At 43.5% G+C, this 24,645-nt stretch overlaps 1 protein-coding gene across 1 annotated transcript in view; it reads left to right on the top strand.

Moving 5' to 3' along the window:
* Positions 1-24,645, top strand: part of CUBN (cubilin) — a 134,775-nt gene that overhangs the window by 69,799 nt on the left and 40,331 nt on the right. Inside the window, exons 30-41 of the mRNA XM_083405700.1 lie at positions 7,423-7,597; positions 8,946-9,127; positions 11,962-12,118; positions 12,730-12,846; positions 13,489-13,602; positions 14,272-14,400; positions 15,306-15,438; positions 17,790-17,995; positions 19,353-19,534; positions 20,000-20,192; positions 21,122-21,319; positions 22,143-22,289. Of these exons, the coding sequence (XP_083261826.1) occupies positions 7,423-7,597; positions 8,946-9,127; positions 11,962-12,118; positions 12,730-12,846; positions 13,489-13,602; positions 14,272-14,400; positions 15,306-15,438; positions 17,790-17,995; positions 19,353-19,534; positions 20,000-20,192; positions 21,122-21,319; positions 22,143-22,289 (1,933 nt within the window). The remainder of the gene's footprint in view (positions 1-7,422; positions 7,598-8,945; positions 9,128-11,961; positions 12,119-12,729; positions 12,847-13,488; positions 13,603-14,271; positions 14,401-15,305; positions 15,439-17,789; positions 17,996-19,352; positions 19,535-19,999; positions 20,193-21,121; positions 21,320-22,142; positions 22,290-24,645) is intronic.

Here is a 24,645-nt window from a genome sequence, read left to right as displayed (position 1 = left end):
TTTACTGCCTAGAGTTTCATGAATGAAAAAGGATCTGAAACATAGCCCTGACAATATGGACATGTCCCAGTTACCAACCCCCTCTATTTGACACCTGAACCTGAGGTGCAAGCACACCTGAGAAGCTAGTTTTGTTTTTGTTTTTTGCATGATGTACCACAGAGTTTTCAAATCCATTGATAAAATCTACCTCTTTTCTCAAGAGAGTTCATATTATCTTCTTGCTATCCCCCAGATTAGAAGTCACATGTTCCTAAAATGATTCATGAAAGCTGATCAATCTGAAAGATATCCCTGCCTAAGAGGAAACAGGGAGTCTTAATTAACTATGTATGAAACTCTCTTCTTCCCCATCTCACCCTCCCTGCAAAGCCCTCTCTCTCTGTGTGTGTGCTGTTGTCTTACAGAAGTGTGCTAGGACATCGTGATCACAGCACAGTGAAACTACTGTTTTTGGAAACTTTTCATAGAATAATGGAAAAAACACAAACTGTTCTACTGTTGGCTATAGTGGTTTCAATTCAGAGCTCTCTTTTTTGAAAAGCATTTCAACCTATTTTGAGGGACTGTTTTGAACGTTTAAATACTGGTGACATAGCTAGCCCCAAGGTGTTTCTGCTTGGCACAATGAATTAACCTTGGAGGCCTCCTAGAGTTTGGCCAACCCACTCTCCTTCCTGCTCTTTCCCCCCTTGAGCTTCGATTGTTTCCATTTCCTCTGCCTCCAGCTTTCAAGGTCCATCCTGCTGCTGTGACCACTGTCTCCCTCTTTCTGTCTGGTCTCCTTTTCTGTCCCTGCAGGTCTCATGGTGCCATCTTACGTCTAAGCAAGCTATCATTATGCTTCAGTCAGGCAAGGGACATAAATGAAGATCATACTTCACAACCATTCCTAGGTTGATCCAGAAGTGGAAAAACCGTAAGCCGACATCTGGTATTTGACCACTGCATGCCTGCAGAAAAAAGTACCAGTGCTAGTTTTAAAATGGAAGAACTTCCAAGTTGAATTTAATAACAACAACAACAACAACAACAGCTAGTTCTGGTGTTGTACTAGCGAGATCTGTGGGGAATAGATGGAGTAAAAGTTTCTGCCTATTTTTGGCAAGCAAAATAGTAAATCAGAAGATGAGAAAAGTAGGCTAAAGTAGATTAAAAGAGGAAGATTGAGGTGACCTATTTAATGAGCCTGGAGATGAAAGAGCAGAGAAATTTGATATGAGGATTGTGATAGTAGGAGGAGTCACTGACGAGGGTGCTTTGAAGATAGGAGGCTTCAGAAGACTCAAAGGGTGAGAGATGAGCTGACTATGTGCAACTGAAGAGAACAGTTCCATGGAGTCATGTGTCTGTTCCTGGGTGCCTCGTCTTTAGAATGGCATTGACAAACTGGAGCATGTTTAGAGGAGGATGCCCAGGAGGGTGAGAACTCTAGAGAACAAGTCCTATGAAAAATAGGTGATAGGTCTGCTTAGCCTGGAGAGGAGGAGACTAAGGGAAGTGAAATATACTCAGAGTCCTGCAGTGATTTCATGCTCTTTATTGCAGCCTGTAAAACAGTGATTGGATTTCCCCCCAAACCTCAGGCTTTTATATACATTATTTACACAATGAGTCCCATCTGACTGGCTGATTCTGCTTCCCTCTTGGAGCCTGATTGGGCTGCTACTGCAAGCCAATCAATTGTTGCATTCTAGGCTCCTACCTGCCTATTGTTCTAGGATCCAAGCTTAGTACATAACAGGAAGAGATGATAGCACTGGAACTATGCAATCTCCAGTGTAAGACCAGACCCCGCCCACTCTTTCCATGGAACTGGTTCTCCCCCAGCGACACTTTGCAATCACCCACATCTGTCATAATCACCATGTTATGATTGCTCGGCAGACTTTTCAACTCTCTGACTGTTTCTCAGTCCTTCAGAGCAGCAACACCAAGTTGCCATTTCAGTTTAGACGTGAAAGAGCTTTGCGGCATCCTTTCCTGCTCCACCTCATCCGCCTTCTGCACACTGTATTCTTCTCCCTCCCTCTCAACCTCCCTCTCAGTCCTGCAAAGCAGGATAAAGCTACATATTTCCTTCTGCCTGAACCTCTCTGTTCTCTCTTGGGGAGAACAGTCAGATCTCAGCGGGGGCCAGTTTTACCCATTGAAATCTGCACCACGAGGATGGCCGGCCATATGAAATGGCCTCTCTCTGTTGCTCATAACTTTGGAATGCCGGCTTGATTGTCACAATAAACAGAACTAGCAGAGCAGAAGCAAATGGCAAAAGCCAGACTAAAACCACGGGCTTTATTGATCTGTGCTGCACCCTCTGTGTGATCTGTTGGAAGCGAGCTATTTCCCCCCCCCCCTCTCTCCATAGGGGTGTTCCGACTCGTGAACAGCTTTTTTTCATTCTATTCCGGCATATGGCTCTTCTGCATGGACCACACCCCAATATTCCTCTACGCTTCCTGCAGCTTTTTCCCCTCATGTGGAATTCATGTGGTAACAATTGGAGGTTTTTCACCCCCTTTATAGCCAAAACCAAACTTTTTTTAAAAAAAAATATGAAATATTTCTTTTCTGTCATGGAAACAGTCTGGCTTGTCTCTGCTCCAGCCTTTGTGAAAGCATCTGATGAATTGGCATCTGCAGCAAAAGGCGTGGGGTCGGGGGGAGAAGCCACTCCTCAATCGCCTGGCTTTTGAAATAGCCTTTGCATTTTTTGAAACTGTACAAAAGGCAATTGTGAAACTAGTGGTTGATGCGAAAGGGCATGGAACCAATTAAGGACCAAGCGAGAGGCGATGACTCAGATGCACAGCTCCTGCTCAATCTTTTAAAACTTTTCTTTTGAAATAGCAGCCATGTTAGGGGTGGGGGAATCCAGATTGGAAGCAGGGTGTGGAAAGGGGAAGTTTAGCCTTTCTCTTTCTTCAGTTTTCCAGATAAAAATTGCCCTCACTGCTGTTTGCCATGATAAGAAAAATACGAATGTCTTGCACCCTTCCTGTAGGGTCTACCCACAAATCCATTTCCCCCTCTTTCCCCCCTTTGATTTTCAAGCAATTCAGCTGCTTTTAACTGGGAATATGTGGCTCTCTAAATGTCATTCATACACAACTCCTATCACCTTTGGTCATTGGCCATGCTGGCTGGGGTTTATGGAAGCTGCAAGTCCTAACGACAACTGGTTACCCAACCTGCTTTTAAGAGATTAGGACCAAGACCAAGTAGGGCATTGTGGATGGGGGCTTGGGTCCAGAGCATTGCAAATAGAGTTACGCTCATGCAAGAGGGCTTTCACATTTCCCCCCTTTCTTCTGTAGCCTCTTGGGCCAATCAGACAGTGGCATAGCGTGGGTTGTCAGCACCCGGGGCAAGGCAAGTAATGTGCACCCCCTAATCCATGGATTTGCGCCCCCTAACCCGTGGATTTGCACCCCCTAACCCTAACCCCCAGATTTTGCGCCCGGTGTGGCCGGGCCCCCCTGCACCCCCCACGCTACGCCACCGCAATCAGAAGCTGTTCTTGAAGGCTGGTGGACTTTCCAATAATGGCATGGGATGGGACTGAAGTGTTGTAACTGGGCAGGGAATAATTAGAAACCAGCGTGTTATCTGTTGGAACTTGGCTACTGATTCAGGCTCTGGCATGGTGTGGTAGCATAACAAGTTTTCTTAACATGGCTATATACAGCTTCATGTATATAGGGCACTTAAAGCAGGCACATGGCAAGTTTTCTCTTAGTCTGAGGGAGGGAAGAAGTCTGGAGGCTTAGTTCTAGTTCTCAGGGCAGTGTACATTAGATTCACTGTGCCGAAACAGAACACAATTGGCAACTCTTCCTTGTGTGTGTGAAAAGACATGTCTCCTGAGCATCTAAGATACTCATAGGATCCCTGCTAGAAATTTGAGGGAGGCCCAGAACGCTAAGCTTCAGCTTGCCATGATCTTTGGCTTTATACACATCATAGATTTAAAGTGCATGGCTTTCCCCCAAAGAATGCTGGGAACTGTAGTTTGTTAAGGTTGCTGGAATTACAGCTTTGTGAGGGGTGGACCACAACTCCCAGGATTCTTTGGGGGAAGTCATGTGATTTAAATACATGGTATGTATGCAGCCTCCCATCTTGATTTTCCTCTAATTTGTTATTATCATTATCATTACTAGTAGTAGAAGCAGCTTAAAAGAGGTACAGACACATACTGTACCCTTCAAGTGTCCCTGTTTTCCCAGGACATTCCTAGAATTACCGAAGCCATCCCAACTTCTGATTTGATCCTGGAATGTTTCATTTCCCCCCTCAAGCCCTTCTGCCACTGAGCTCGGGTTGGAGGATGAGCCAGGGCTTGCGTGTGCATTGGAACCCTTGTGAAGTAGGAACCTCACGCGCAGGGGAAGCAGTTCGCCGCTGAAGTGGAGGTGGCGGATACATGCAGCACTCTTGCTGGCCCCTCTGCTTTCACCCAAGCCTCCACCACCACTGTCATGGTAGCCTAAGGTGTGACACAGATGGAGGAAGGGAGCAAGCAGCTGCCAGGTAGACTCATGCAGCAGCATGCGTCTTTTGGTGCTGTGCTTCCACACAAGCCAGCTGACCTGTGTGTCAGCGTGACACACATCCCGATTTTCAGCTGAGGAATGTTGGAGGGTATGCAGGCATTTGATGATCTGTACACACAAAGGATTCAGGTGTCGAAGCTCGCTTTCTCCAGAACCTTCTAAGGTGATCAAGAAAGCTCAGCATCATAACAAGCCCTTCCTTCACCCATTGTATAAAGCTGCCCACCATGCCCTGATTGGCTGTGATGATAGTGCAGAACATGGGAGGTGCCCTATATAATAGGCTTTACAAAAATATGGAAATTCCATACTGGGACAGGGATGGGGCTGAGATGAGTATGTTGGCTCTGCCCCCACACCCCCATTGCCCTCCCCAGACTGAAGGCCAACTATTTAATAAAGATCTCCTTTTAACAGCAGTTCCATTCATTTCTGTAATATCCACACCATGTTTCAAGAACCGATAGGACAGAGGAGTGATTATAAGTTCGAATCACATGCCCTTTCTCTAGTCGAGAAGCCAAAATGCTGCTACTCTTTCAAATGAAATCATATATTCTGACCTTTGAGCCACTAAACTAAAGTAAGATATGCTCAATTATCTGTATACATTTTGTGGGTTGTGTTGAATATCATGGATCAGTGACGGCTTATTATTCTACATTCTTCATTATTCAAAGCAATGGAATTGGAGGGGCTGCCCTGTTCTTTCCACTGAGTATTTTCCTTGGGAAAACACAGGACTGTTATTTTCTATAATTCCTATAGGAAAGGCATGGCAGGGTGGAGCACATCTCATTGTGACAGTTACATTCAAATAGGATGAATCAAAAGGAATATTGTTGATATATATCTAGGATTCATGGGACTGATTCACTTTGCAAAACATCTGTTCGTGAACCTTGGCTTAGGAGTTGGAAAGAAAATCCCTTTGGGGGTTTAAATATGCAGCTGACTAAATGTACAATGGAGAGGTGTTTGCAGCAGTTCTAAAATTATTACCACAATATCATTCCTCAGGGGTATTAAGGTTTATTACATAATGAAAATGAGAACGCTGAGTTGGGTTTAGCCTGATTTTCTGTGTGAGTATAATACTAAGTAAGAGACAGTTGTTGTCATCATCATAATCTCTTTGTACTGTATTTATGTTCACAAACACCCATAAACTATAGCAGTTAGGGCAGGAGTTCTCAACATAGTGCCTTCCAGATATGGTGGGACTGCAACTCCCATCAGCCTCAGCTGGCATGGCTGCTGGTCAAGGACAATGGGAGATGAAGTTCAGTAGTATCTGGAGGGTACCACTTTGGCTACTCCTATGCTAGAGAATAGTTTGATTAACAATGGGCAGACGCACACCATAATCTTAAAGCACATGCAAAGTGCATTTAAAGGGCACAACTTCCCTTAAATGATCCTGGGAACAAAAGCTTCTCCCCTACAGTTCCCAGCACCCTTAATACACTACACCTCCCAGTATTCTATTGGGAAAGTCATATGCTTTAAATGTGTGTTGAATGTGCTTTAAGTGTGTGATGGTGCTCCCTTGGAGCATTTGCCTGAACTCACAAGGGTTAAAAGTGTATAGAGAACACCGGGGCACGCATGAAAACACCACAAATGTTGAACACAAAGATCCAATGGGGACTTCTATATGGTCCCACTGAACACACTTAGAAGCTTCCCCAATATCTGGGAACCTTTCTTTCCCAATGCATGTAGAGCATTACCATTATCACTTTGGATCAGGGCCACACTTTTAGCCCACTACCAATGTTGCAGCTCCTTCCTCAGACCACCAGATGTTGCCCATGACTATCTGAAGAGCAGCCCCAAAGCGTGAGATTCTGATGATGGGTAGGGGCTTGACACAATTAGGAAGCCCATCAAGGATGGGGCTATAAGTGTAAAAACATCCAGGCAACTCCTAGAATCAGAGCCAAAGATATTAAGTTCAAATATTGCAGTTGGGATGATTTATTTCTCATTTGCACTTGTCCAGCACCTCATAACATGAGATCTCTAGGTGACATACAACAATTTGCTTTTTATGAAAGTAACATAGAATAGAGCAAAAACAGACACGACATAAAGATCCCAAATAAAACGAGACAATAAAAGCCATGTAGCTCGTATTAAAAAAGCTGAAAAGAGCTGAAACCTGGCCAGTTACCACTAAAACATGGACCAGCAGTAATAAAGCAGGCATGAATAGGGATGTCAAGTTATATTACAAAATGTTAAAAGTTGTTAAAAGGCCTTGGAGAGCTTAAAAATCTTTGCTTAGCTCGGAAAATATGTTAATCTGAGACCTTTAGCAGGTGATGCATTATACATTAATCCACGGCATTTAACTGTTCCTACCGAAATGTTACAGAAATATTAAAGCAGCTAACCTGGCAAGTTTCTTCATAACTGACCCTCCATGTAGGGCAAACCAGCATCACCCCAAGGCCTAGAGGATGAGTGTACCCTGATACACACTTTTTGTGGCCCTTGCCTTGCCACATCTTTGTGGGGAAATCTTCTAAAGCCTATTCAAGGGCATCAAAAGTGGGTTTGGAGGTGGGAGACTGTCAGGGCACAGGATTGAGGTTTGGCTATATCTCTGAATCGGCATCACATCACATGTAGGAGAACACAGGAGCTCTGCACAAATGATGGATCCCCAGGGAGGCTGGAATAGGCAGTGGAATGTCATTCAGCCTCATTCAGCTCCGTACATTTATTTTGACTTCCAATTTTTATTATTCATATGAAATGTTAAATCTACTTTCTTTATGGGACACTAGTTGCTTTTGATAGTTGTTGCTTCCTCTTTAAAAAGCAAGCCTTGCTTTTGCTGTTTCTATTTTCTTTCCAGATCTATGGTGGGCCTGACTTCTCTTCTCCCAGGTTGGCCCAACTGTGCGCCCCCAGATCGCTACAAAACCCTCTACATGTCTCTAGCACTGGAAATGCAGTTTCAGTCCGATTCAAGACAGACAGATATGTGAATGGAAGGGGCTTCAATGCCACTTGGCAAGAGATGCCTGGAGGTGAGAATGAATGTCTCTCTGTGTGTTTAAACTACAGTTCCCAGGATTCTTTATTTATTTTATTTGTTTTCAACAATTTCTATACCACTTCCTTAAAATGTACTTTAAATGTAAGGCCTGAGAGCAGCCGAAGAGGCAGTGTGGAAGATAACACCCCAGAGTTATGTCGAACTCTAAATTCTCCTAGTACGCTACAACAATACTTAGTGCAAGTGTGGCGCCATGGAGCTAGCTCATTCTTCCTGTGCTTCTTCCCCCCCCCCCAAAGTTTTACCCATGATCATTGTAATTAGAGATGTGTTAAAATGACAATAAGCAGTTGCCCCGGAGAATCATGGGATGTGCAAGGATTGAGCTCAAAGCACAGCATTTCAGCTTATTTTTAACTCAAAGAATTGCTTTGAGTTGGACCCCTAAATTCACAGAATCAGGGAGTTGGAAGGGACCTTGGGAGTCATCTGGTCATGTGCCTTGCTCAACATAGGATGGGGCAACATAAAATTGAGAATTCGGGGCGGCTTATTTTGACCACCGTGGCTGTTATACTGCTGAAACACAACACTCACCAGCCCTGCTTCACGTCTTGGCTGAAACGTGCCCACAGATTATGATAATGTCTCCTCTTTTTGTGGAGAGACATTGGAGAGAGGACTATGTGTTAAAAAAAAACCACCTCTGGTTTTTGTGTGGCCTTCCATACAAAAGGCAGGAGCAGAAGTGACTCACTGGGTGGAGCAGGGATGCTGCCCCAGCTTCCTGGCAGGTGGGTCACTGTTGTTTACCAGGGGAAAGAAGGGGTGGGGCCAATCCAGAGCTCCTGCCAGGGTTCTGCAGTGGAGGGTGCTGTCCGGTTGGCCATGAAGAAGTAAGAGTCAACTGCCTTTCTCACTGGCTTCTGTACATGGAAGCAGGAGGGAGCGCCAACTCGCTGTTCACCTCAGGCAGCCGAATGCCCCAGGCCAGCACTGGGAGGGACACCTAGTTGTCCAGGCAGTGGAGAGACACTTCTCTGTCTAAGTGCCTGTGCTGTGTCCTGAGGCTGCTGCACATCGCGTAACCCAAAGAAACTGAGGCCATGCAGAATCCCGCTCCTACCCTCTTGCCAGCTAGCCAGCACAATGGGCAAACTTCCATTGCCTTCTTCAATGCCCACCAAAGTGCCCATTAGTGGAGTCCCGTTAATGAAGCTAGGACTGTTGTTTCAATTTCAGCCTAATAAACAGGTTAGCATTTATTTCTGGAGTTAATGGCTTTGCCAATACGTACGACATGTAGCGCAGATAGTCATTTGAACTCTTGGTAAAATATGCAGGTTTCTCAAATGAGCATCCGTTTCCTTCACTTCTAGGTTGCGGAGGAGTTTTCCAAGCTCCAAGCGGTGAAATCCATTCTCCCAACTATCCTCAGCCTTACAGCACTAGCAGTGACTGCTCTTGGGTCATTCGAGTCGATGGGGGCCACCGTGTTCTGCTGAACTTCACAGACTTTGAAATAGAATCTCATGGTTCATGTAACTATGACTATGTTGCAGTGAGTACTGGGAGATTATTATTTTTAAGGAAGAAGAGAAGCACTTTCCCATGTCTCAGTGAAACTTGCCCTCACCCCACCAGCTGCTATTTGCCTAGGAGCGAAGCTGCTGTTAGTGCAAATAACAGCTTGGGGAGAAATTTTAAAGAGAAATGTCATCATTGTGCTGTGCTAATTCCTCTGATACTTATTCACATGGGTGGTGCCCAGGATGTCAGTGGAGCCACTTGTATGAGTACACGCAGTAGTTCACCCAGATGATCTTGCAAGAGTAGCACTTTCTATCTTGGTACTAACATACAAAAACAGCCATGTCAGTCATGTGCATGATGGAAAGGCAGTATTGTAGCATATCAGGCTCCTGGTCCTTCACTTCACTTGATGAGCAAAATAAAAGTTGCTGTTTTTTTAAGGGTCATTTCTGAAGCTACTGTACATGTTGGCAGACGTTTTGAAAAAAATTATAATGTTTTAGGTTCTAAGAACCACAAAAAGTACCGAGCAAACTGAGATTTGCTCTGTGGTCTGCAATACCAGTAAGCTTATGAGTCATTCTCTTCCAACAACTGGAACCGATTAGTTTTGAGTTGTGTCTCAACTTAGCAATATAAGCTAAGAGAACATAGAGTGCAGGCGAACCTGGAAAGCTATAAGCAATATTTCAAGTCATCAGTAATTTAAAATATAAGCAAATAAGAAGGTGGCTTATATTCCTGTGTTATAAGAAGAGATGTTCCAGGTAGGTTTCCACCCTGTTGCATTTATAGTAATAATATGATTTGCTTTCTGGATTCATGTGGGACAATCCTTTCCTTTTGATCCTCATCTCTTGCTCAGGGTGGCTAGCCTGTTGACCTCCAGATGTTGTTGAACCCCAACTCTCATCAGCCTCACAACCAATGGTCAGCTGCCATTCTCTCAGAAGAACAAGAGATGGCACACAAAATACCACCTCACTGCTAGACTGGGAAAAGAGGAGACCCCACCCCAAAACTAAGCAATAGTAGCTATCCTTTCCTTCCAGTCTCTCCACCCTGCATGTGTGTGTGCATGCACACACACACACACACACACACACACACACAGAGAGAGAGAGAGAGAGCGCTTTTCTGACTTAATAATGTACCCATGTTTCTGATTACCCAATGATGCTTATGCAAAATGCATATGGGTGGAGTATTTGTGGTAAATTACACTGTTTGTTGTTTCCAGGAAAGCACAGTTATAAAAATCACCAAACTGAATGTACCAATTTCTGTACATTTCACTCATGTGTTTTGTAGCCAGCCAATCTGAAGCGGCAACTTTGGTCAGGCTTTCCAGCATTTGGAGACGATTGGGGCATGAGCTCAAGAACAAGAGGCACTTTTAGGGGAAGCGAGGAAATCTGGTCGCTGTAGAAAAGTGCATCACGCCCAACTTCCAGATTCCCTCATTCTTCTGCCTCTATCCCTGCAAAAAATAGTAATAATGAAGAGACGAGAGAATGAGCATTGCAAAATTATGACATTTTGACAGTCACAGTTTGCTGATAGCGAAGGGGCCTGACTCATCCCATTGTGACTTTTACCCACCAGCTCCACACATGGTGAGATTTGCAATTTATCATGCCTCTTGAGGAAACTCAGTTTTCAGTGGCGTTCCAGGATGTGGCAAAATCTTACACACCACATAAAGCTCATTCTGGAAAAGAAAGTTTATTCCACAAAATAAGATGCAATTCTCCACTGACTTTCCCTGTTTAGTGACAGTTGTCAGAGGGGTAACTCAGCTCAGCTGGGATCACACTGCTGCTTACTGTGTACTGACTGCAATTCCAGTTCTGGGTTTTTAATCTGTGTTTGCACATCATTCTACAAAATGCATATGCATCTTGCAGTTTGTTATAAAACACTACTGTTTGGGGCATTGTTTTTTCAAACCCGCTTCACACCAATTGGAATCCTTAATCTATTCCTCTCCCTCCCCTCCCCCTTTTATTTTTATTTATTTGTTTGGTTTTTCAGATTAAAATGTTACAATCACATATTGAACATAAATCATAAAAACAAGATTCCAAGGAATCTCCTGGACCTCCATCCTCCCCTTTGTGGGTCCTATTATTAATCATTTCCTCCTGCATCTTTTACATCTCCATCATATCCAAAACACTATTAAACTACAAGTGATATTCCAATCCCACTAATGATTTTAACTGTTTACAGTGGTCTTTAAGTTCATTTATAAAATTTTCCCAGAATCCTTAAGGTATTCCTAATTGAAAGGTATGAAAACCTTTGCATAGAGCAAAGCCTTCCATGCTCTGTCAATGCCCACTTGTGTGTACACAAACAGAAACTAATCTGAAGCCACGCTAAAAATGCTAAATAGCAACAAATAGCAACACATATCAGCTATGACCCCTGGTAAAGCATCAATTTCAGCAATAATTCTGGCGGCTTCCAGACTGCCACTATTTTGGCATGGGATTCAATCACATCCTGACAAATTCAGGATGCACCTTGAAGGCTGATTTGGAGTTCCTATGAAACAAACCCTCTTCCCCAAGAGACATTTTGCAACAAGGAAAATTAAGTGTAGGATAACACTTGCTTGATACTACATTGTATAATCTCCCCACCAACAAATCGGGTCTTCTGTCTCAGGTTCCTACACATGAATAACTTCAAATATCACATCTGAAACCTGGTATTAGTACAGTACATGTACTATTTGGATGTAACTGGCTATCTTTATTTGTTGCCCAGACTATGGTTACAACATTCTTATTGCTAGATAAGCAATGCTGTTCTGAGGTTCTTAAACTTAATCATATATACTGCTCTGCTCTATAGGTATTTGATGGTGCCAATGCTGAAGCTCCACTTCTTCGGAAAGTTTGTGGGCAGCAGCGACCTTCTCCTATCTTATCCACCCAAAATACCATATTTGTACGGTTTCGCTCTGACAGCACTGTCCATCTCAGAGGCTTTAGGGCTCAATTCACTGAAGGCAAGTTTCTGGCTGTCATGAATATATTTTAATTCTTGTCCTAGCTAGGGTTACTTCCAGACTGGGTGTTTATTGTGTTACCAGTTCTCATCATGCATGCAGGCAACATGATACAATTGCTATCTAAATGCCAGCCTGTATCTCCCTTTCTTAACCTTTCAAGGAAAAACCCAGCAAGTTAAAAGAAAAGAAAAAACATTGTTGCCAACAACCCAATTGCAATATCCTGGCTCTCCTCAAAGCTTTCTTTAGCTCAGTAATCTAATTCAGAGGAAAGCAACCTTTTGTCAAACTATTAAGAGTGAGAAACAGTTGCTGATGTACCTAAAAATCTAAGTCAGTAGATTACAAACTATCTTCTGCCCACCACTGATGGACCAACCATCTGACTCAATAAAAGGCAGCTTCATATTATTATTTTAAAAAAACCCAGAAGAGGATATTTGACCATTATGGGAAGTGATTTGGGGAGATTCCCAAAAGCAGCCTTACCACATATTGTCAGCATCTGTGCATGCAAGATTTTTAAGGAAGGTCTAATTCCATCATGGTTCCAGGCCCAGTTTTATGCACACCTTAACTAATGTTCATTTGTATCTTTTATTCCAAAGAATGTGGAAGTGTCTTGGAAGTTGATTCAGTTGGTGCTGCCATTTCCTCTCCTCTGTACCCGGCCAAGTACCCAAACAATCAGAATTGCAGTTGGATTATCCTAGCTCAGGAACCATGTAAGTTAACAACAGACACACATCCCTCTCTTGTGGGAAAACAGGCTGAGTGACTAACATCCTCCCTTCATCTGTGATAACAATGCAAAATTCCTTCTTTTCTTCTTTGCAGGAAGTCCTGCATCCTGGTAGATGGGCATGACCAAGGGACACTTAAATCTTTTTCTGAGTGGGAATTAATGTGAAAAATCTTAGGATCTGGGGCAAAATGAGATAACGTACAATTTCGCCATTCTGTCCCTAAGTGCCCCAACTATAAGGTTTCAAGGTTGCGCTGAACGCTATAAAGCTCAAATTACAACAAGGGAAATGCAAGTCTTGTGCTGGCACACAAGAGCCCACAGTTCTTTGAAACTAGCATTCATTTGCAGATAGAATTGTGAATATATGTGCAGACCAGGAAAGGAGAAGGGAGATCGCTGTGCATTAGAACAGTGGGAAGGAGGAGTGCATGAGCCTGAGGCTCCTTGTTCATGCATGTCTGAAGCATCTCAATATGATTAAGTGGTTCTATCCTGGCGAGGGGAAAAAAATCAAATAAATAAATAAATAAATAAATAGCCAGCCTTCAGTGTGAACATTAACTAGGTTCCTCCTTTTGTGAAATGCAAAACTTTCCCATACATATCTTTCTCCCAACAGTCAATCATGTCACACTGTCATTTACTGACTTTGAAACTGAAGACAGACGGCATAATTGCAGCACTGATTATGTAGAAATTCAGGAAGGGGATAATTATGATGCACCTCTGCAGGGTATGTTAGCATTTACTTATTTTGTTGCATTATTATTATTATTATTATTATTATTATTATTATTATTATTATTTTGCATCATCATAATCATCATTATTGTTCTTGTTTTAGCAAATTCACTTGTTTGCAGACAAAATTGTGACCTTTAAAGTTGGGAATGGATGGAAGATAGGTGACATTTAATACCAGGTGTGGGGTGGATTTCTGCACCTGGCACTGAATTTAACCTCCCCCAAATGTGAGGGCTTCCTGTGTCATAAATATAACAGGTAGTGAGGCCCTTGACACCGGTATCTTCATTTTGGAAGCTATCCCAGAAGCTGCATTGAAGAGCAATATAGTAAACTTCTTTTTTTTCCAAAAAAATTCATTAATTTTCCAAAAAAAAAAATTAAGACAAACATACATACATACATACATACATACATTCTATTTATAATCAAACCATTCTTAATAACATTGTTAAGTGACTTCCTCAAATCCCCCTGGTTGAATTTCATTGTATATCATTTTAACAGTTTTCCAAAATCAATTTTCTCAAACTTCTTTAAACAGAAAAAATAAAGAAATGAGGACCGATTACAGGCCCATGATTAATGGATGAAACAGGACCCCTTGCTCCCAAAAGGTCTATTGAACATTTAATTTATCTTATGTTGGTCTTTCCAGGGCACTACTGTGGCACCACCATTCCACATCCTGTCACTTCTTTTGGCAGTGCTTTGTCTGTCAATTTCATCTCCAATGATGCAAATACTGCCAAAGGTTTCCATGCCATTGTTGCTGCATCAACATCTGGTAAGCCTGTCTCTGAATACTCCCAGATGGGGGTAACAATTTTAAAGCTTTGCGCCACATTCCTTGGCATCAGGAACTCTTAAATATGAGACAGTCGCTTTGAGCAATGATCTCATAAAAGAATGAAAGAGCAAGTCTGGAGCTAGAAAGGAAGCTGGTTGGAAGAACCAGTAAAGCCAGTCAGTGAAAACCCAGTAGGAATGCTAGGGTCTGTGACAGGTTGCCCAGTCAATAAGCAAGTGGACATTGGGTCTTGTTCAGCCGTGTTCTTCAGCCCTAGGTCCCCAGATGTTATTGGACTACAGTTTCTATCATCTCTACCCAACTTAGCCAATGGGTGATTGGAGCTCTAGTCCACCAGCACCTGGGAATCCAAGGCTGAAGAAGATGATGGAGTGATTATGGCTGATAACCAAGGGTCAGCACAGAGCAGTTCTAGGTGAGTGAACTATGGGTGGGATTGAGTGCTTGGTATCCTCTGTTGTCGGACTGGCAGGGGTCCGAAGAGTGTGTGGCACCAGCAGGGGACCAGGAGAGGGTAAACCAGTGATTTATGGGGTTCGATGCCACCTGCTAGGCAGGAGTCTGCAGTGTAACATTTTTAAAACTGTATTCTAGCCTGCACCTTTCATTTAATGCAAAATTGCCATATGTGGACCATTTAAAACTTTCAGCCCCACAATGTGCAAAAGTAGAGAAATTGATCCACTAGAGAAGGTTCCTATAACTAGGATTTCCTGTTTTGAGTCATAAATCCGAGATGGAGATATTTGCTTTTCTCAAGAAGCTACACAAAAGGGAATTCCCCCGTTTTCATGGCTATCAAAACCTCTAATCTGCTTGCAGTATCTTTCTCCTTTTCCACTGGTCTTCTTGCAGCTCATTTCTCCCTCTCTCCTTTGCAGCCTGCGGAGGTACCTTCCATATGGAGAGAGGAGCCTTCAATAGCCCCAACTTCCCTGAGCCTTACCCGCCAAATATTGAATGTGTCTGGAACATTCTGGTCTCCCCTGGCAACCGGCTCCAGCTGTCTTTCACGTAAATTGAATTTCCAAAGGGTTATTGTTCAGCCTTTTAATGGAGCTCCAGGAAGGAAACGCTGTGTTTAGTAGGAAATGTAATTACCAGCATGTAAAAGTGTAGCGGTGCCCACAACAACTTGGAAAAAGAACACAGTAGTGGCCAGTAGATGTTGAAACAACTGCATTCTATGCTGTAAATGCCACTCCTCTGGTATAGCATAAACAAGGAGAGATTATTAGATATCCTCCTCCTTTTGCCTCTGTGGGATCTCTTGCAAAACAAACACACACACATATATAGCCCAGACTAATCAAGCAGCTATTATAGTACATGTCTATGATTAACCAAACTGAACTGGTATTTCATTCCCAAATACTTTCCCCCTAGTCCAGAGTCTCTTGCACAGTTGTAAGAAATGAATGTATAATGCAGAATGAAGCAGGTGCAGTTCATATTTATCTCCTTGAGGAAATCATGAAATCCTATGTGCACACTCCTTCTAGGCAAAAAACCAAGTACATCCACGTCAGTGCACTAAGCAATGAAATCTAATGGCATGCATACACAGTCTTGCACACACAAATGTGCCAATAAGGCCAGCACCCACAGCATTTTGTAACACAGAGACACACACACGTGTGGGTGTGGGTGTCAGCAGTTCCTTCCCAGTTCTTCATAACTGAAAGGAAAATAACGAAATAGTGGGAGGTCTTTGAACCATCTTTAAGATGCCAGTTGTTATCTGCTGTGTCTGTTATCAGTTTCGTATCTTTTTATTTGGGAAAAGCTATTTATTTTTTGAATATTGGTCTTGCAAAATTGCTCCTCTAGAATGTTCCAAGGAATCGCTCTAAATGAGTCTGAAGTGTGTCCAGATGGGCTTTTGGTTCCATTTCATAGTGCCCTGAAGACATATGGGCCCACTTAAACTGGAAGGAAATCTGAGTAGTGATATTTTGTGCATGTTAACCATAGAAAACTCTGGTTTTGATTTTCTATTCATGGCTGACCTTCGAAATACAGAATACAATTTTGATACAGGAAAAATACAGTTTACCTAGCATGCAGGGTTCAGATTAGTTCCTGATGTACACATATGACAAAGCCAATTTGTTCAAGAATGAATAAGTCAGCTAAGTTGTTGCTGGTGAAACTTTGAGATGCAGAGGACCCAATTTTTAATCCCCCCTCCCATGCTCACAAGAAGACTTGGCCAATGTGTCTTAAGGAAATAGGGTCTATAAGTATGTGCAGAATCCTATATAATCCCTGCTCAGCAACATCAACTATTCTCTACAAACCGTTGGATGAGAAAGAACAACTTCTATATAAGGGCAAACGTATGATTTAAGACAAAATTGTGGATCAGCATCTTTCATTTAGCAATTAAGCCAGAACCCATCTCATGTGCTTTCAAAGTCATGCATTTTGCAAGGAATGCATACACACCCATGGACAAAAACTAAAACTAAAAATACATCCAGAACCTTTAAAATGGCAAGGAGCTCTTCCTTTGGGTTTCATGCAGTTAAAAAGCAAAATAAACACTGAACCTCCCCCCCCCCAAAAAAAATAACCCCCCCAAATGATGCATTTCCATAAAATTGAAAGAATTCTGAACAATGCATTGGTATAGATTAGAATTATAGAATCATAGAATTGGATGGGACTTCGTGAGCCATCTAGTTCAACCCCTTTCAATGCAGGAACCTGCCCACAGCCATCCCAGGTTGGACTCGAATCACCAACCTGCTGGTTAACATTCAGATGCACTGACCCATTACACCACATGATCCACAAGCCAACATGTGTTAATTGACTTACTAATGCCAGTGTGTCAAGCAAGCTGGTTCATCTCAGTTGAAGAGCATGTCATTCCAGATGTGTAGCATGGTAAACTGATGCCTTAAACCCTTCATTATAGTGCATAGGGTGAAAGGATACCATGGGTGGTATTCAACTAATTCAGAGTAGACCCAGTGAAACTGACAACCATGACTAAGTTAAGTTTATTAATTTCAGTGGGTCTACCCTTAGTAAAACTAAGTTGTATACCACCCACAGAAACAATAGGATATAGAAGTAGACGGTATAACAGGATAGCCACAATTTGTAATAATGTGATGAGGTTCACTGATAACTTTTCCCATATGCATTACACTCCAAATGGACTGGACCCTATTATATACAGAATATTTTGGAGCCCTTAAATACCATTAGCATTTTACTGACCCTTGTAAGAGGAAAACTGTGGAATCACTGAGAGATAATTACTTGATGCAGTACATTCATTTCCCTTTGTATTTTATATTTTACCCCATGCACTGTTATGTCAATTAATGTGCCCACATTGCCGTTGAAAACAGAGATTTTCAGATGGAAGCAAGTGACGACTGCAACAAGGACTACCTAGAAATTAGAGAAGCCAATTCAAGTGGCCATCTGGTGGGACGATTCTGTGGCGACTCTGTGATGGAGAATTATACGTCTATCACTGGGCACGGCCTGTGGGTTATATTTGTCTCAGATGCCTCAGGTGATGGAAGGGGCTTCCAGGCCACATTTGCTCACAGTAAGTAAATACTGAACTCAAACAGAAGCAATTACTTTACAGATCATTTGCAAGCAAGGAAAGAAAGAAAGATATGTGTAGACATACACCTTGATAATATTACTGTGTTTTAACTTCTGGAGAGTTCCAGCCAAGAATATGTAGCATCATGTAGCTTCCTTAACTTTGTGATAGCTTAGTTCACACACAGACACACCTGTTGTGGGTGGGATATAAGTTGTTGCTGTTGTTTAGTCGTTTAGTCATGTCCGACTCTTCGTGACCCCATGGACCAGAGCACGCCAGGCCCTCCTGTCTTCCACTGCCTCCCGCAGTTTAGTCAAACTCATGCTGGTAGCTTCGAGAACACTGTCCAGCCATCTCATCCTCTGTCATCCCCTTCTCCTTGTGCCCTCCATCTTTCCCAACATCAGGGTCTTTTCCAACATCATATATAAGTACTGAAGATAAATAAATCCCCTGGGCAGATGTAAATTCAAAAATCCATAAAATATGAAGAGGCAATGTAAAAGTTACATCAAATAAGAGCATGTGATTTGCCATTGGGTACATTCTTAATCAGAGACCCTTGGTGTCTGTGGTAGAGGTGGCAGGTATGCACTGGCAATGTGGAAGGGGGAAAATACCGTACAAAATTCAGAAAGTAAAAAATGGTGGATTACTGACTCAACTCTAAAAACAAGACTACACCTGCTGAAATCCCCCTTTCCATACAGCTATTAAATGTGCAGGAGCCATGTCCTCTTTTGTATCAGGACACCCTGATACAGCTCAGGGTCCCTCTTCACTCCGGTAGGAGTGGACAGCGTAGTGGGACTTCACCACTCACCTGACTTCCCTCCGGCTGAGTCGCTGCTGCATACTTGGAAGGAGAGCAGTGGCAAGGTTGGCACAGTGCAAACATGCTGGCAGGATTGCCCTTCTGCACTGTGCCAACCTCACCATTACCTGCCGCCACCCCCTTCTCCATCCTGCCGTTCAGCAGTAGCTCTCCTAGAGGGAGGTCAGGTGAGCTGTGCAACCCCAACACATTGTCCATGATGGTACCCACATGCTTAGATTTCGTTTAAGTTAAAATAACAAAGCCTTGAAAGGGGAAATGAAACTTAAGGGGAAATTGGAGGCAGTATTTGCAGGAGGCAGTGGAAGACAGGAGTGCCTGGCATGCTCTGGTCCATGGAGTCACGAAGAGTCGGACATGACTAAATGACTAAACAACAACAACAATTTCGGGGTGGAGAGGGTCTCGAAGAAAATCTCCCCTCTTTTACCTACATAGCAAAATCATTCAACAGAATAATAATAATAATAATAATAATAATAATAATAATAATAATAGCCACCTCTCATTTTTCAGTGTTTGGAAATACTGTGGTGGGAAGCAGTGGACAAATTGCATCTCCACTGTGGCCTAGAAATTACCCTCACTACTCCAACTACCAGTGGACAATAACTGGCAACACAACACAAGTGGTCCATGGTCAGATCACACAGATGGATATTGAAGATACGTATAGCTGCTACTTTGACAAGCTGAAGGTGGGCTTGAACTTGCAAACTTTTTTATTTTGGTAAACTCTGTTACAAATAAGTCACAAAGCAAAAGGAGCTGTCAGATGATTATATCTCAACTTAAAATGAGCTGAGGCATGAAACAGTCTTTTGGCCACACATGCAACCACTTCGATCCTCCCACCGTAAGAGCATAAGAAGACCCCTGCTGGATCAGGCCAAAGGCCTATCTAGTCCAGTTCTTACAGTGGCCATCCAGATGCCCTGGGGGAGACCCACAAGGAGGACCTTTCTGGCAGAAGCAAACAGGAAGTCTTTGCCGCCACAAAAAGTGGGGAGTATTTGGGGGGAGTTCTGAAAAGTGGCCTTCTTTTTCCTTAAGGGGGTGAGGAGAACTGTCAGAAATTTGCTCAGAAAAGTGTATCCTGAGAAATGTTGACTGCATCTAAAAAACCCCAACAGTGTTACTAATCTTTATTCTCACTGTTGCAGGTATATGATGGGCCCAACACGCACTCTCGTCTCATAGGAACATACTGTGGTGTAGCCCCATTTTCTTTCACCTCCTCTGGAAGCTCTGTTACTCTTCAGTTCACCTCTGATTTTTCTGTAAATGGAAAGGGCTTCCTTTTGGACTGGAATGTGGTGGAAGCACCTACAGCTGTGGGACATGCCATTCCTATAGGTTGGTCTCCTGTCCATGTGGCTCACCTTTTCGTTCAGCGACTGAGAGAAAGGCAGATAATGAAAGCGTATGTTTGCCAGTCTGCGTGATGGAATGCTATCATCCAGTGGTAGTCAACCTTTTTTCAGGCATGCTTTTAAGCCAAGTGAAACATTTGAGAGCATACCTTTCTAGTGTGCATGCCAGTACACATGCCAGCTTAGTGTTGCCTTGGCTTTTCTATACAGAATCAAGGAGCAGGTGATAGCACAGCACAGGACAGAGAGGCAGGAGGACAGGCTTGACTCTGCAACACAGTTAAGCCCATAGACCTCTTCTCTTATCCTAGGAAATCACAACCCCACCAACTTTTCCACCTGCGGCATTTGTCTTGAAGATTAGCTACCTATTGTATAGCCAACCTTTTGTTCAATACGAGGTGGTTTTAGCAGTAAGAGGGATTGCATTAATTGTCAGGTAGATGAGACAGCTCAGTTACATTATATTTGCAACAAGATTCAATGGTGGTCACTGCCTTAGATTCCTTTAAAAGCGGATTAGACAAATTCATGGAGGATAAAAGGCTACACTGAACCTCAGTGTCAGAATGCAAGGCCAGTTGTTGGGGAGCAACAGAGGCCTGTACCCTGCCCACATATTAAAATAATCAGGGGAGGCCCTGCTTTTGTATCAAGAAGACATTAGGTGGGCCCAATGCATGCATGCACATGTTGTACACACATATACACAGGGATAGGGCACCAGTGGACCCCAATTCCCTTCAGTCCCAGCCAACATGGTCAACGATCAGGGAGGATAGGAGCTGTAATCTAGCAATCTAGAGGGCTACAGTACGTAGAAACAAACACGGAAGAGAAACAAATAGTGTTGTCACTAAACAGGATGAAAAAATAATTTATTTTTACCCATGATTTTCTCTTTCGTGACAGGAGCCTGTGGAGGTTTCTCAAGAACCAGTGAAACACCTTCATTTCTGTTTTCACCAGACTGGCCTTCCAACTACAGAAATTTTGCTGATTGTACATGGGTTATCAGAGCGCCAGACTCAACAGTGGAGATCAACATCCTATCCTTGGATATTGAGTCTCATCGCTCATGCAACTACGATAAACTTGTCCTGAGAGATGGTGAGAAACACTGGCACCTTTCCATAGTTGTGGACCACAAATGGAAATCCTGATTTATGTAATTTGCAATTCTCGTGCTTGCCAGCTTCCCGTGTCTACATGTCTTCCGCCTCCCCTATTGTGTTAGACTCATGGTGCACTGGGGCTCATCCCTCTGATAAGTGACTCTCACAGATTTCTGCCATCAGATAGGGCTATCTAATGGAGCAGAGCTGCAGCAATAGCCTCCTAGTGGCAGTGGCAGTTCTGCTTACTAGGAGGAGGGTGAGCAGAAGGCAAGGCCCAGGGCCTTATGGGTGCAGCGCCAGGAGTGTTAGATTGGCTCTGCTGGTGCACTCACATAGCCTCAACCTCAGCACCATTTCACACACACCCTTCCTTCTTCCATTAAGTATCCATGGTGATGCTGCCAGGAGGCTATTGTTGCAGCTCCATACCACTGCATTTTAAAATGCCACACATAAGTATTTCCAAAGGCCACCATGCACCTGACACAAAGTCTGAACAGAGAGACAAACCATGAGCCTAGGTTCTGACCCAACACTAAGCCAAACCATGGCTTAGCTCTGATTAGCACCGCAGTAGGAAAGCATGACGAGGAAAGTGTTGCCCATGGTTTTTATTGTGAGTACCCACACACTCATGGACTCCCACTGTCATGGTTTGGCTTAGTGCTGCATGCAAACCAGTCCATCTTCTGGCTACCAATGAAATGGGGAACGGAGAACTTCCAGCTCTAACATTGCCTCTCCAAATAAAACATGGCTGTTTCTTTCACAAGTAATGGAAGTATGGAAACACAATTTTCCATTTCTTTTCATAGGAGACAACAGCCTTGCACCAGTCCTGGCCACTCTATGTGGTCGTGAAGTTCCTGGGCCAATAAGATCCACTGGGAATGCTTTGTACATCCGCTTCACTTCAGATGCAAGTATTACCGGTGCTGGGTTTAATGCTTCTTACCACAAAAGTAAGTCATCATTTAAAACTGTTCTTTGAGTGCCTTTGCAGATTTAAGGGGGGGGGGGGACTGGAAGGAAGTGATTATAGGATCTCTTTTATTTTTGTCCTGTTGCCTGTCCTGTTCAGCAACAATCCTCTGCACACAAACATAAATGTTGTGAATCCCACGGGTGCATGTTTTTTGAGGTGTAATCTTAAATTCACCCAATTTTCAAGCGTAACTTCAAAACCACTGCACAGTTATTGTTGTTGATATCTGCCTGGATATCTGCCTGGAAATGCAAAGTAAGAAAACATTTCTCTATTGTGGTAAGATTTGCAGGCTGCCTTTGTACTGCTGCGGGTTCTTTTTAAAAGGGGGGGGGAATGAATTGCATTCCACAAAACAGTGCAACTGTTTTTACGTAGTTAAAAAAAAATTAAGTCCCTACAAATGCAAAAAGAAAGAAAGAAAGAAAGAAAGAAAGAAAGAAAGAAAGAAAGAGAAGGAACCCAGATGTATATGATAACAGGATTAGACTGCTGCAAGATGATTATTTTTTAATGTACCTCTGTCCTGGAGAAACAGAATAATCAAATTACAGAATCTTAAAATGATACAAGAGGAGATGCCTAGTTCTTCGTACATTACCAAACATTTACAGTTGCTTCAGAAGAAGTTGTCGCTTCCCCTGTCAAGGAAAGCCACTCCCGACCTAGAGAGGGGATGGGGTTGTGGGATCTCGCCCACGTCTATGCTCTCGCGGGGCTAGGGCAGCCCAGCGGGATGCAGGGATTCCCCAGGCTCATTATTATGCATCACATCCGGGCCAGCCAATCAACGGCCGGGAGGGGCGGGCTTAGCCAGGTCTTCTTAAGGTCAGGGCAGCCCCAGCTCGCCCCTTTCTCTCTTTTGCAGCAGCAGCGATTTCCCCCCTCCCCCCCTTTAGGCTTGCCATGGACTTTGCTATGGGCTTCGGCTGGTCGCCGCAAGGGGCCTGGTAGGAGTTTTTCCATTTGGCTAATTGGCTGTGATTTTGAAGCCACTTGGTTTTTTCGCCTACCTCGTAGCAAAACCTCACAACTTCCCGGTTTTGGCGGTTAGGCATTGGCAGGGGTATTGTTATGCAAATAAGGTCGGAGGGGAGGAGCGCCATCACCTCCCCCACATCTCGAAGGGTAGTTTGTTAAAGGACTCCGAGGGGCGTTGCCTCGTCCGAAACCTACGGAGGCTAGGGCCTAAAGCGCGCCCCCGAGCAGTAACCCCTGGGGGAGCGCCTACGGATGTGCATCACGGGGGGCTCCCCCTGTTGGTGCTTAACCCTTCCCGGTTAGACCGGTTTGAATGTTAGGGCCAATGCCTAAAGCCAATACCACTCTTACCTGTAATCAATAAAGTTGTGGCCATTTACGCCCATTAACCTTAATTTCTTGTGTGTTGTGTCTTTATTTCTACATCCGTGGGAGGGGGCGGGAATTGCCACGCAAATAGCACCACAGTTAGAGTAGCACCACAGTTATTGTATTGGCATTTCAGCAGCAAACTGGAGTGGGAGAGATAGGTTTGGTTGCAAGTAGCCAGTGAATCATGAAACAAACCTTTGCTGTAGCACCGAGTGCCACATGTTACACATCATAAGTGGCACTGGAGAGAATTTGTTCTCGAATTTTTGTATTGCAAGATATATTAGTGACAAATCTGATTGCGGAAAAGGCACTACAGCAGCAATCCTATACATGCTACCTGGAAGTAAGAGCCTCATTGGCCACAATGGGACTTAACTTCAAGTAAGCATGAAGCAACAGGAAAAGGTGCCAAATTCAAAAAGTGCTGAACCACAGCCAGAAAGCAGGAATTTGGAGCACATTTCTAAAGTGCTCAGAATTCTTCCTTTACAGCTGTAGCCCCAGGGTGAATTCAAGCCACAAGTGCAAATGATTATTTTTTTTTTTGCAACCTCAAATTGAGTTAAGGTCAGAGCTGCAAAGGAAGCATTGGGAGTTCACCAAGAGTGCACATCCCAATTCTATCTTTGAAAACTGCAGGTGTCAATGTATGACATCAGATGACTGACAGGTGGGCAGCCACACTCACCTGTCAAGGTGGTCCATAGAGAAAGGTGCCATTCGGGATCTATCGTGCCAGCTGGATCCCGTTCCCTGCCTCTGTAATTAAAGCGACTGGCATACTCTGTAGGCAAAGATCTAGTAGAAGATCTCCTACAAATGAATTATTTGAGCCTGAAAACATGTACGGTATGTTATGAGTTTGGCCCTGGCTCAAAATATGCACTGCTTTTGTGAGGGTGATTCTATAAGAGCTAGAAGCACCAAACTGATAAATCTGAGATTTCAGAGATTTGGACAGGATAGGAATGAAATAT

This window comes from Podarcis tiliguerta (assembly GCF_965153285.1).
Source record: "Podarcis tiliguerta genome assembly, chromosome: 12".
In the NCBI taxonomy this organism is placed as follows: Eukaryota; Metazoa; Chordata; class Lepidosauria; order Squamata; family Lacertidae; genus Podarcis; species Podarcis tiliguerta.
Note: the sequence above shows the minus strand (reverse complement) of the source record. Positions and strands in the feature narration are given on the sequence as shown.